This window comes from Phoenix dactylifera, chromosome 1, assembly GCF_009389715.1.
Source record: "Phoenix dactylifera cultivar Barhee BC4 chromosome 1, palm_55x_up_171113_PBpolish2nd_filt_p, whole genome shotgun sequence".
NCBI lineage: Eukaryota > Viridiplantae > Streptophyta > Magnoliopsida > Arecales > Arecaceae > Phoenix > Phoenix dactylifera.
This window is the reverse complement of record NC_052392.1, coordinates 30,280,087-30,292,754: the sequence shown is the minus strand read 5'-3', so window position 1 is coordinate 30,292,754 and position 12,668 is coordinate 30,280,087. Positions and strand designations below refer to the sequence as shown.

Sequence of the window (12,668 nt, the reverse complement as noted above, 5' to 3'; positions counted from 1 at the left end):
TCGCGGCCAAAGCCGGTGGCCGCCGCACGCGACGAGGTGAGTCCACTTCTCCTTTTTTTTTCTTTCCCTTCATTCTTCCCTTCTTCTTTATTTCTTTCTTTTTTTCCTTCTCTCCCCCGCCCGCCCATCCCCATCCCCTGGTCGCCATCCCGGAGCTCGGGCTCACGCTCGGCCCGAGCGGCTCGGGTTCGGGCAAACGGGCTTTACGAGCCCGGGCCCAAGCCTTTGTTGTGCCTACAGAGCCCGAGCCCGAGCTCGATACAAGGCTCGGTACCGAGCCCGAGCCTAAAATTTTGTGGGACGAGCCGAGCCGAGCCCGAGGAGGCTCGGGCTCGGCTCGGCTCGTTAACAGCCCTAATAATGGCAGTCAGGAATAAGAGAATTCGGGATAAAGGTAAACAGACACAAGATCAAGGTAAAGACATATGGGTAAGGACAGAAAGGATAAAGGCAACATGAGGTCAGGTGATCAAGGAAGAGAGATGAGGCAAAAGCTGGAAAGGATGTATCTTATTGAAGACTTAGAAGGAAAAAATGCTCAATAGTAAGTAAAAAAGATTAATCTAGGATAATGTAATTAAGGGAAGCCCCACGTAAGCCAAATGATGGCTCAAAGTTTTTTATTAATCTTTTTCTAGAGTTGAGATTATCCATTCAAAAAATTTCCTTTAAACATGAGCTATACAGCTTTGATGTCTGCAGAATGTTGGTTATATTGCCATATCCTAGAAAAGTGCATAAGAGAACATGTGGAGAGTTTAGAACCTCATGTAGTTCAAGAACTTAATGTTAAACCCAGACACCAAATTTCCGTTAAGTTCAAATTGCTCGAGAAGAATTTATAAAAGGTAAAATATAGCAGAAGTGCAAGAATAGGTTTTACTCTAAGAGATGGGGGAAAATGTAATATAAGGTTGAATTTTTTAAAAATTATGCAAGCTTTTCCTATTCCTTGGAGCTAGTATCAATCCAGCAAACAACAGCTACAAACTCAAGATGAACACATTATTGTTCTAATACAATCAAAGGCATAACATTGATATACTCTTTCATTGAACCTTGATATCTAACACTATTGTTCTAATACACTCAGGCAATAAAGAGAGGTCATGCAAGAATGTTCAAAGGAAATGTGAAATTCTAATAGAATCATAAAAGGCAGATTATAAACGCTTATTGAGAATGATAACTGACCAAGGCTTTCGCAAAATTACATATCAAAGTGATTCCTTTCAAAAAATATCTCCTTTTGCCAAGAAAGTAAATGGAAGAACAACAATTAACTGGTTACTCTAATTGTAAAAGCAATATTCCAAAGCAAAGATCTCATTGGGACTAATTGACTAAAAAGATTTAAAATTGACTTCTCCTTTGCAACCACATTATATGCAAGTTGAAATCAATGCTTTCTCCTGCAGTCTAAACCAGTTCAAGAGATAAATATACTGGACCAACCCATAAATTTATTAACAAAAAAAAGAAAGAAAATACCCGCTCATGTATAATAATTTCCTGCCACAAACTTGAGCTTGATGTTCTCAAACATTGAAATCGGCAATAACTATGCACATAACAAAGTCTAGAAGGAAAGCATGGAAGTGGGGAGAAATATAAATACTAACACCACAGATCCGTATCAAGTCCATATAATAGCTAAGATTTATACAGGCATTTGGTCCCTCGTTCCACATCCATGCCTAAAATTCAAAGCTTTAACAATGGAGAGCATCCAAAGCATGCATACCAAGGAGAAGGCAACACAAGCACCCATATAATTATATGACATGTCAAAAGATTCTCTTTTTCTCCTTTTCATAAAGAAGAAGAAGAGAGATCTTACCCTACTAAAATCAATCCAATGAAGCTAGCCAAACAGCTAGCCCCTGGCCTTAAGCTCGGCGAGGCGGCGGGAGAGGTCGTCCTCGTCAACCTTCTCCTTCTCCTTGGCAGGGATGGCGTGGGCGGCGGCCTGGGGGAGGCCGACGGAGACTTCGAGGCCGTAGTCGTCAGCGACCTGCTGCATGAGGCTGTTGACCTCGCCCTCGGGGGTGGAGAGGGAGGTGGATCCGGCCATGGAGCCCTCCATGAACTCGGCCTGGACCTCCATGTTGACGAACTGGCGCTCGAACTGGTCCATGGTCTCGGACATCTTCTGGAGGTTGCCGGTGGCGAGCGAGGAGTCGAGCGCCTTGACGATGGAGGCCATGGACTTGCCGATGGTCTGCATCTTGGCCTGTGTGTCGAGTCGGGCGACGACGGCGTCGAGACGGGAGGCGAGGCGGAGGTAGTTCATCTGCTCGTTGCGCTTGCGGATGGAGTTCTCGGCGTAGATGCGGGCGCCGTCCATGTTGCCCTTCTCGATCGCCTTCTTCACTTTAAGCTTCTCCGCCTTCTCTTCCTTCTCGCACTTGCGCGCCTGCCGCTGGAGACTCTTTGACGTGAATTTGAGCTCCATGATCTGGTTCATCAACTTCCCCGAGCTCCCCATCGATCACTCGACCCGATCCGCACCTAGGGTTAGGGTTTTCGGCAAAAGAGAGAGAGATCGACGGACCGAAGAAAGGAGAGATTGATCCCTAGGGTTAGCGTTCCGGCGAGCGATCGAGCGAGGGAGGTCGACGTGAAGGGCGAGGGTTAGGGTTAATGCTCGAAGAAAGGCGAGAAGGACCGAATTAGAAGAAGCGGATAAAGGAAAGGAGACGGGACGAAGGAATAGACCTGTAGATATTTCTACCGCGCATCCCACGCCATCTTGGCTTTCGGGAGACCGAGTCCGCGTCCGCGTCCGCGGCCGCGTCCGACTTAATTAAGCTGGGCCCAAACGGTTATTGGACATCAATATTTGGTTCACACGAAGAAATTTTCTCTTATTGGAGAAAAATAGTTTTATATATTTGATTAATTATAAAAAAAAAGTATATTTTAGAATAATTGGTATTTAGATGAGCATATATATATATATATATATATATATATATATATATATATATATATATATATATATATATATATATATATATATATATATATATATATATATATATATGTATGTATGTATGTATATATATATATGTATGTATGTATGTATGTATATATATGTATGTATGTATGTATGTATGTATATATATGTATGTATGTATGTATATAGATATATATGTATGTATGTATGTATATATATATGTATGTATGTATGTATATATATATATATGTATGTATGTATATATATATATATATATGTATGTATGTATATATATATATATATATGTATGTATGTATATATATATATGTATGTATGTATGTATATATATATATATGTAAAATATTTATTATACTCTTAATAAAAAAATATTTCGTCACGTTCCATCTAAAAGTTGAAGTATATTTTTGGAAAAAAAATTTACCAATTTCTATCCGGTGGAAGTTGAACTACTCCATATCCTATATAGATTTTTTTTTCCATAAAATATATAAATTTTATTTATATGGAAAAACTACTTTTTTTATCTCTCTTCTTTACAAATTTCAACCAAATATGAAATATTTTTTTATTTTTCTATTGACTCTACTTTTCTCATTTCTTTTCTAGAGAACCAAATGAATGCTGAAATATGCTTATTTCTATGAAAAAGCTAATTTCACATCTTGCTTCTTTAAAAACTCCAATTAAATATGAGGTATTTTTCTATTTTTTATTAACCCTACTTTTCTTCTTCCTTCTCGGAAAACCAAATGAGTCCTGAATAGGCTTGAAATTTGAACCAGCCTTGGACCATGGTGGTTGGCTTTGTCTTACTTTCTAACCCATGTTGGATTTCCCTGGTATTTTTGTAACCTATACAACTTCTTGTGTACGTGAACATTGCTGCTCGTGAAATGCATGACACCCACGCCCAACCTCTATCTCCATACATCAAAGACAGAGTTCAACCATGGATAGAAAGTAGGCCTTGTTCTTCCTGCTTGGCGTCTCACGCTTGTGCATCATCACACTTCGACCGTGGGTGTCCATTCACTAGAACTAATCAAAATATAATGCAGTGACTTTGCATTCATCATGGCTTATAATCATGTCTTTAACAAGAGTCGTCTCGTCTAATCACATGCTTGGCATATGCCTCAAGGCCAGGCAACTCACTACATTCCTCTCACCCTTTAAGGATAATGTTTAATAAATGCACCACTTCAATTCACCTTTTAATTTAGGACCTCGGTCTGAAGACATAACATGAAGTTTTTAGGGCTTTATAAATCCTGTAGGAAGTCTGTGTTGCATTTGGTACAATGCCTTCTCACATCTGATAGATAAAAATTCCTGTATCAGTATTGGAGGCTAGTACTCCTTGGATGCTGGATGAAGGACTTTATATTTGGATTAGATTTTCACATGGAAAACAGCTTTCTCTTCCCTCATAAAATGGTTTCAGACAGACTTTGAGATAGTCATTCATCTTCACCTTCCTGCTTGAATTTCAGGCAAATCTCATCTACCAGTTGTTCTGCTGGTTACAACTGCTGCAGTTATAGTATACAGAACATAGTAAAAGATATTCTTTTCTTTCCTGACTTGGTCACCCACCCATAGAAAGGCTATCAATTTCCAAATTGCCCACTAATCACTGCATAAAAAAGACGGGGGAAGAATGAGCAGATAATCAAGTACTTCCAAATTCAAGATCACTTAGGAATACAGCTTCATGTTTTGCTGTTTAATGAGTCACTAACTCTGATGCAGTATATTTTGAAATAGAAGTTTAAAAACTTAAAAGATATATAAAATACAATTCATTTGTCTATCATGTAAGTATTATGATATATTCACTAAATCATCACTACACTAGGGGTAATATTATCAATGTTAACTATACAACTAAAAGTATCGCCATTTGCAAGTGCATTCTTTTAAAACTTACGAACTCTCTCTTTGGAAAAAAAAAAGACTATTCACGGCAGCAGATCAACATAAATTTAACTATACTGCAAAAATAACACAATCCCTATCAATGTGTGTAATTCAGAGATTCAGACTAATATTCTTTTGTACCATAAGTGTTATAAATATTGCTGCAAAATTTTCTGAAAGAATGCTTCTCATAAGATCCTCACTTAATCTTTCCTACAAAAACATTGAGAATAAATATTCCTTGCAATCACCTGCATCATGTGTCTTCAGCTTGAAAGAAAAGCATCCAACAACCCACTGCTTTGGAGGCCTGCAGGCATATGGGGTGTTTTTTGAAAGCCGAGGACGGTGAACCACTGAATTTGATCTGAGCATAATGGAATGCCCTTTCACAGGAAGCTTGCCCTTTTAAGCATTTCTAAGATGTGCTCTGGCTTTCTAAGCTCTTTTTTTCCCTGTGGATGCTTAGACATCTGACAAAAACCCACATCCACCTCAGGGCCAGGAACATGAATACCCTGAACTCTTTCTTGATGTCCTCCTGGCTTCTTTTGGTGCTTAGACATTTTCAGCCTTTTTATTCTTAAACCCTTAGTTACAATGTCAATGTATCCATTATCATTCTCCGGATCCTCTGTGTTATCTAGTTCAGGGTTCCTCTTCTGCAGCATGAGCTCTCCGTATCTCTGTGATGCATCTCTAGGTTCTTTAAGCGGACAGCCATTTTTAGCAAAAATAACCGGGCTGTTCTTTGGAAGATTTATTCTTCCACTTCTTGACAATTTGTTTAACACTGGGAGCAAACAACGAGGGTATTCCATGTATCCTTTCTGACCATATGTGGCATTCCAAAATGCAATGCTACAGCCTGAAATAGGCGGGTGTGGGTGATCAAGAGCTGTCTGGAGGAGAGATACTTGGTCTTTAAGGAATAATGAATCAAAAACAATTGATGGTTGACTTCTCTGCAAGCAAGCTAGAGTCTGCGCCCAGAAGCGCTGAAGTTGACAAATAGTGTTTCCTTGGTGCATCTTGCCACATATGAGAGCACAAAAAGACGGCCATTGAGCCAATGGTTCAGAGGTTATCTGCAGGCAAACACAAACAATGTGATATCTCTTTCAAACATGTGCTTTTATGTGATTACGGAGTTTGAACATATGCATCATTATTACAGCAAAAACATGTGAGTACTGCCTCACATGTTATCACTTATTATTGATATGTACTTTGCAAAAGAATTCTGGAGAAAATTTATGCTACAAACCTCCAAGAATGAAAGAATATCTTGCTTCAACACAAGATGACCTACAAAACTAGCCATGGTTGTGAAAACCCTGCAAATCATCCACATTAAGAGAAACAGATAACCAACTAAAAGATAATACAGAAATCACATGCCCAATAACAAATACAGAAATCCATATTGAGAAAGAATTCACATGAAGAATTACCTACTAATAACTTCGTGCTCCACTAGTGAATTTTTTTTCATAAATGTTAGCGATAAGCCCAAAAATCTGCAGGTGACGAAAAGATGCATCAGCTGAGCTCCTCAAGAGAGCAGGGTGCACCATAATAGGTGAAGTTTCAAAAAAAAAAAAGTAAAAAAAATGTGTTTGCAGTCACATCCAACCAAAACTATCTCAACGACTACCTGGCAGCAAGCCCCAAGCTATTCTTGATGGAGCTGCATTGCCTACAATTATCAGAGCCTTTGTTTTTTGGCGAAATATTATCAGAGCCTTTGTTGGATACTTTTGACTCTGAAATTGCAACATCCAAAACCTGGATATGATTCAACATATGTATGACTACTTCACCATATACAGAAACGGTAACACTTTTCTGAGGTTTTGACTTCAAGGACTCAATACTGTCCTGCAATATACCGATGTTCTCATCGTGCACTCTTGCCAAAAGTTCACATAGACCTTCTGTAAAATTGTTCATGGAACAAGTCAAAATCTGAGAGGCGTGACTGTAAGAATCAAAAAGTGACTTCCATGCTTCAATCACAGGTTCCAACTCAAGTTCACTCTCTAAAGAAATCAGCCATTTCTCTGAGGGTTTACCATTACTTCCAGAGGTGAAAACCTTCTCAGGAAAGAGAAGAATGAGAAAGGGGTAAGACAAGAACCAATGAACTGCATCATAAGTAGCAATGGCACCATCAGTTGTCAAGTGAGAAAGATCATTAACCCCATCAACATGCTCCTTCAGGCCCTTTGCAATGAATTTCCATACTGGCAACCATGATAACCTACCATGCACAGGCTTTCCTAGGTGCATGTACAGAAAGAAGACAATGGCGTGCAAATTGATTAGGGGATTTACTGTACAGAATAAAATATTTGAGTGTTCCATTGCAAGTATAATACCATCCATATCTGACTTTTCTAGGACCAACTGAGCAATCACAGAGAGATACAATATGGTTGTGTAATCAATTGGAGAAATCATATCCATGTAAGCAAGAGATCCCACTCCAAGACTTGATACATTTGGATAATCAATAGTTTCAGAGCATTGCAAATCATGGATGTACTTGAGATCTAAACTGACCCGATAAAGTGGGGATGCCAGGATAGAAGTTTCTAGCTCTTCCCTGATAACCTTTACAAACTCCAGACCTGTCCATAACAATTGGTTAGCATTTTCTTCTAAATTTATATTTTCACACACCTCCTTTGTGAACTTAAAAATAGTTTTAAGACAGATTTGGATCCAATCATACTGAGCGGACAGCCTCTTAAGTTCAAGTTGAACACCCTGCAATACTGATCTGAAGATCTTTAAGGCAGCATTGAAAGCCGGAATTCTATTTTCAGATGTCACAGTCTCCATTAGTTTTGGACTGACAATTGTGCCAATCATCTCTAGGAGGAGGTCTAAGTTACAAATATCCCAAAGTAACCATTTAACTGGAAAGTCCTTCCATGAGGTTTTACAGTTTATGGATGATCCGGCTAGAGTACATTTATTTACCAGATTATCTGAATGCTCCTCCGCAGTCATGGCCATTTCTCCAACTTTTACTTTTGACAAGACAAACTCATCAAGCAGATCAACACATGAGGTCCATAAACCAATGCTTTGGTGATCAGGTCCCCTGGAAAATACTGCTTTAAGAATTGGCCAAAGGGTGGCTTGTATAACTGAAGGATGGTTAATTACAAGATCGATTTTATGGAGAAGATAGTGCCATGTGCTCAGGCAACATGAATGAACAGATATGTCACATTTACTTGATATGATTCCTCGTAAGGGCATCATCATGACTTTAATTCTTTTTAATAAACAGTTAATTTTATCATCACAGAGTCTCCAGGAAGCAGTAGATGGTGTAGGTCCAGTTCGTTGAATCACATCTTGAGGTGTCTTCATCAAAAGATCAATTGTTTGAAGTGGAAGGAGTGCATCAACCAAACATTCCCAGGCAACCTGTCCACCCAAGATTTCACCATTAAGAAAAGCTATTCATTTGGCAGATAAAAGCCAATTGTTCCTTGAGACATGAGGTGCAAGTTTCACTGGCTTACCAATGATGCAATCTGGATTTGTGGATCAGGATCACTAAATGTTTGCTCAGGGATTTTCAACATTTTATTGACCAGATGTCTATCACTCAGTGCATCAGAACCAAGCAAGCGGATATACCATCCCCATGCTTGGATCATGTGAACCTTCCGCCGATGATCATGGATGCCATCCATCATACTTGGAATCAATTTTTGCTTAAGGTCTAATATAACTGCCTGATCAATCACAGTGAAAATAAACTGAAAACATTCAATTTAAAATTATGCATACTCTGAAGAAAAAAACAGTAATAGATGTTAGTAATACTGCAGGGTCAAGAAAGTTGAAATAAATTAGGAATTAGGAATGTTGCAGATGCAAGACAATAAGGACAAATGATATTTTCTCATTCGATGTAGTACAAGAAAGTGTGCCACAACAAGGATGCATGTTTTTACTTTTTTTCTTCTTCAAATACATTTGAGTATGTGGTGAACAGTTTCTGAAGGGGAAAACTTTGAGCGGAAAGCCCGGCAAGTCTAATGCTTTAAGGTTCAAGTTGGTCAGCACTCAGCACAGACATACTTGAGCTCAATATTATACTGCTCTGTTATTTATTTCAACTGAGAAACATTATTCTTGTTTAGTTAACTCAGGCCGAGAGGCCCGAGATACATATCAAAAAAATATTGTCTGAACTAAAACAATCTCTTATGTTACATTTCATTGTTAAAAACCAAAATAAGATAAAGACACAAAAAGATTATATCGGATACATTAAAGCATCAGGTAGTAATATAGTACTCTAAAGATCTCTTAATTCAAAATTTGGGACATACATCATTGGGTGTATGACATCCATGTCTTAGGCCAAAAATATATTTCGTACGGAAATACAACCAAGCTTGATGTCAAATAGCAACAATTTCTACTGGATATTAAGCACACCTAAAAATCTTGAATTACATATTAAAAAGAGAACATTCAGATATCAAATAAATGCACAATATTTTAACATCGAAATAAGATGTTGTGCCATAAAACTTAAAGAACTACGACAATCAATTAAAAAAATAGCTTTTCAAATTAAATGCACAATATTGTAACATCAAAATAAGATGTTGTGCTCCACTATATAAATGTCAAAATTGATGTCGAGAGTTTATATTATCTAGGAACCTTGCAGATCAACTAATCTAGCCCATAACTTGATATGGATGGAAGATAGCATATATACTAGATGAGAAAACATTTTTCAATTTTTTCCAAAAATGCTACAAAATAGTAGCAGATCATCAAGCATACCTTAGAAAGAAGCAGTGGAGGGGGGCATATGATAGATTTAGTCTTCAAGAGGCATCTCTCTGCCATATTCCTCTCCCTCTTATCAGTGCTAATAAGTCTTCTATATACTGGTGGAACCCAAATGTTGGTCATGTCTCTCATATGTCCACCAAGCTGAGTAGCCAGTTTCATCACAGCCTTCAATGATTTTACAAAATCAATAAGAAAGATATAGAATTTTCTACTTGCATTGAATACTTATTAAGAATTTTACTTTTACTATGTACTTGTCTAGAATTTTTTACTTTTAGTGAGTACTTCTAAATGTAGAACGTGCAGTGAAACTTTTTGCAAATAATAAACAAAGTTCCAAGAATACAAAATTCTAACCAAGGATCACCTGTCATTCTGACAAACCAAATTTTATGGGTTGAGCTATAAAAACTGTATGGTAGTAGAATCAAATTTGTGATATCATACATCATAGACTTGATTACAAAAACAAAGCCTAAGAGGCAACTATACAATCACATATCGCTTAAGAAAATGGAGCTAAAAGTCAAGGAAAGATGAAATGTAAGGGACTCATATATGTTTGTAATTTAACTAACTCCTTTTCAATTTGATGTCATGATTAAATACAAATATATGATGATGCTCCAATAGGTACGATTATGTAGATGATTATGAAGATGTCCTGATAAGCATAGACACAGTGACAGGCCTTGTGAACTTCAAAGTGAGACATATAGGTTATACATGATCATTTCCATTCAATGCCAAACTCATCAAAATGACGATTGGAGTAAACTTATCAAAACATATCTAATTCCTGCATATAGGTCTCCTTTGGTCTCTTACCTACTTCTGTGAATCCCGTCAACCACAAATCCCTTTTCACAGTGGTAATGTCCACACTGTCTCATATTATAACTAATGGAGTCCAACACTCAGAATTTTGTTAATAACAACAAAGAATATTATAATAGAAAATTATACCGCAAGAGAAAGAGGACATAAATACAATGCAGTTGCATTAAAAAAAGTAGTTGGACCTTATGAATTAAAGAGCAAAATGCTCATAAATTTTGTGTTTCTAGAAATATATCATGGGTTATAGCATTTTAATATGTTTGCTTTTAACTCTTCCTTGTGGAACTGGTTGACTCACAAAGTTGTCATGCAGGTTGAATATAATCGATTCATCAAGCTTGGGTGATTATTCTACATTGCTTCTTTCCTCATTCATAAGTTCGTTTATTCATTTTAGTTGACCAATATTAAAGGGTGATGTTATTGGTGATTTTACTTAATAATGCAAAAAGATACATCCCTCTATATAAGTGGCTAAGCTTCCCATTACACTAGAGGCAAGCTAATCAAAAATTTTCTTGCAAAACCAAGTACCATGAATAAGCCTTTCATTTGACAATATAAATATCTCGATGCATAATTAAAAGGCCAACTAATATGTTTAAAGTTGCAGTTCATGTTTATTTGATGAGCTTTGCTTGAATCTTGTATACCTCATTGCCTCAAGTCCTCAACCATTTTTATGATCAGATTCAACATGCAAAATTGATGGCATCCAAACAATTGACGGTCATGATAATAATTATATAACCAAGTTTGATCCACATGTTGTAACATGAGTTGATTATAGCTAAATCCCACAAGTTAGAAGTACTACTCAGTCAATAAACTTTGATGTACAGTCAAAATCACATGGCTACTATATGTTTCTTTTCACACTTCATGTCCAACTATGTACGTGATTTTTGCATATGATGTAATACATTTCCGCATTCAATATATTATGTACTTATACATGTTATATGTGTAATGTTTTGGCTTTTTCTCTTTATACAGAAGTTCAATGCCCATAGTAACAACGAAAACATACATACTTCATGTTTTGCTTTACCCATCCGGGAAGAGTAAACCAACTACCATTCAAGCCAACTGCTTGAACTTAAAGAAATGACCAATTTAAAAAGAAGAAGAAGAAATGGAGAAAGGAGGGTAGAACCTGCATTGCCTCAAATGTGGTGGACAAAGAACCAAATGAATTGTCAAGGGCATGGACAACAGCACTCAGTAACGAGTCTATGCTGAACTCCACAAAGGCAGCACCTAATTGCTGAACGGAGATGCACCAGGCCCCCAAGTTGCAAACAGCCTGCAAGACAAAGAAGTCCAAAAGAGTTCCGTAGTTTTTCCATAAAATGCATGCAAGACCTATGATCGCAGACAAACCAAATCATTCAACCTTCATCCGAGTGGTCTTTATTAGCTTTACCAGTGACTCCAGAACCACACGAGCAACTCCCTCTATAATTCCCAAAATTAAAAGCATAAATTTAAATCTCTCGAGAAATTTTTACACCATTAATAAAAAATAAGACGGGAGCTCAAACCTGAAAAAGTAGGAACCAATGACGGATGATACAGCATGAATCCGAGGCACTTCAAAGCCTGGGAGGCACTGATTCATTATACCCGAAAAAAAGAAAACAATTTTGATGGTGAGATAGAAGGATTTGGCCATAATAATCAAGAAAAGAGGGAACTTGTCCCTGTTGCCTGAGACTGGGAGGGACTTATTACATCTCTTCGTCTTGGCGGTGAATGTCGGAGAGGAGGAGAGGGATGAGAGAAGGGGAGCAGAGGGAGAGGGCTTCCATTGAGGAGGGATCGTCGGCGGAGCAGTGCTGGAGGTGGAGGAGGGCGGCGTAAGCCATGGATCGATCGGCTAGGGTTTTGATCTCTTCGATCTCTCGCCTGAGGAGGGCTTCCGCCATTAGAGCGAGGGGAAGGAGAGGAGCGAGGGAATTTGGGAAGGCGGGAAGGGTTTTAATACGTCGCTGAGTTCATCCTCGAGCATAAATTATTTAAGATGCTTTGTAGATTATTGAATTAATCAAGCCAAAAATCCTAAACTGGGCGGGAAAACTTTAATTAA

The 12,668-nt window shown here is 37.9% G+C and overlaps 2 protein-coding genes across 2 annotated transcripts; both read right to left on the bottom strand.

Annotated features, from left to right (window-relative positions):
- Positions 1-1,500: 1,500 nt before the first annotated feature.
- LOC103719536 (ESCRT-related protein CHMP1B) lies at positions 1,501-2,736 on the bottom strand. The gene has a single exon (XM_008808825.4). It carries the CDS (start codon positions 2,486-2,488, stop codon positions 1,877-1,879), a length of 612 nt encoding a protein of 203 aa, XP_008807047.1. The 5' UTR covers positions 2,489-2,736; the 3' UTR covers positions 1,501-1,876.
- Positions 2,737-4,849: 2,113 nt separating this feature from the next.
- LOC103719546 lies at positions 4,850-12,536 on the bottom strand. Its single transcript, XM_039131569.1, has 10 exons — positions 12,314-12,536; positions 12,124-12,191; positions 11,976-12,037; positions 11,736-11,885; positions 9,728-9,904; positions 8,443-8,658; positions 6,558-8,344; positions 6,355-6,420; positions 6,168-6,237; positions 4,850-5,988 (listed from the first exon to the last, which is right to left on the bottom strand). Exons 1-10 carry the CDS (start codon positions 12,505-12,507, stop codon positions 5,290-5,292), a joined length of 3,489 nt encoding a protein of 1,162 aa, XP_038987497.1. The 5' UTR covers positions 12,508-12,536; the 3' UTR covers positions 4,850-5,289.
- Between the last annotated feature and the right edge of the window lie 132 nt (positions 12,537-12,668).

Coding starts and splice junctions, on each gene's coding strand:
- LOC103719536 (XM_008808825.4), bottom strand. CDS start 2,488: ATGGGGAGCTCGGGGAAGTTGATGAACCAGATCATGGAGCTCAAATTC.
- LOC103719546 (XM_039131569.1), bottom strand. CDS start 12,507: ATGGCGGAAGCCCTCCTCAGGCGAGAGATCGAAGAGATCAAAACCCTA. Junction 9,905..11,735: donor CCACATTTGAGGCAATGCAG/GTTCTACCCTCC, acceptor AAATCATTGAAG/GCTGTGATGAAACTGGCTAC. Junction 6,421..6,557: donor AGCTTGGGGCTTGCTGCCAG/GTAGTCGTTGAG, acceptor CGTCACCTGCAG/ATTTTTGGGCTTATCGCTAA.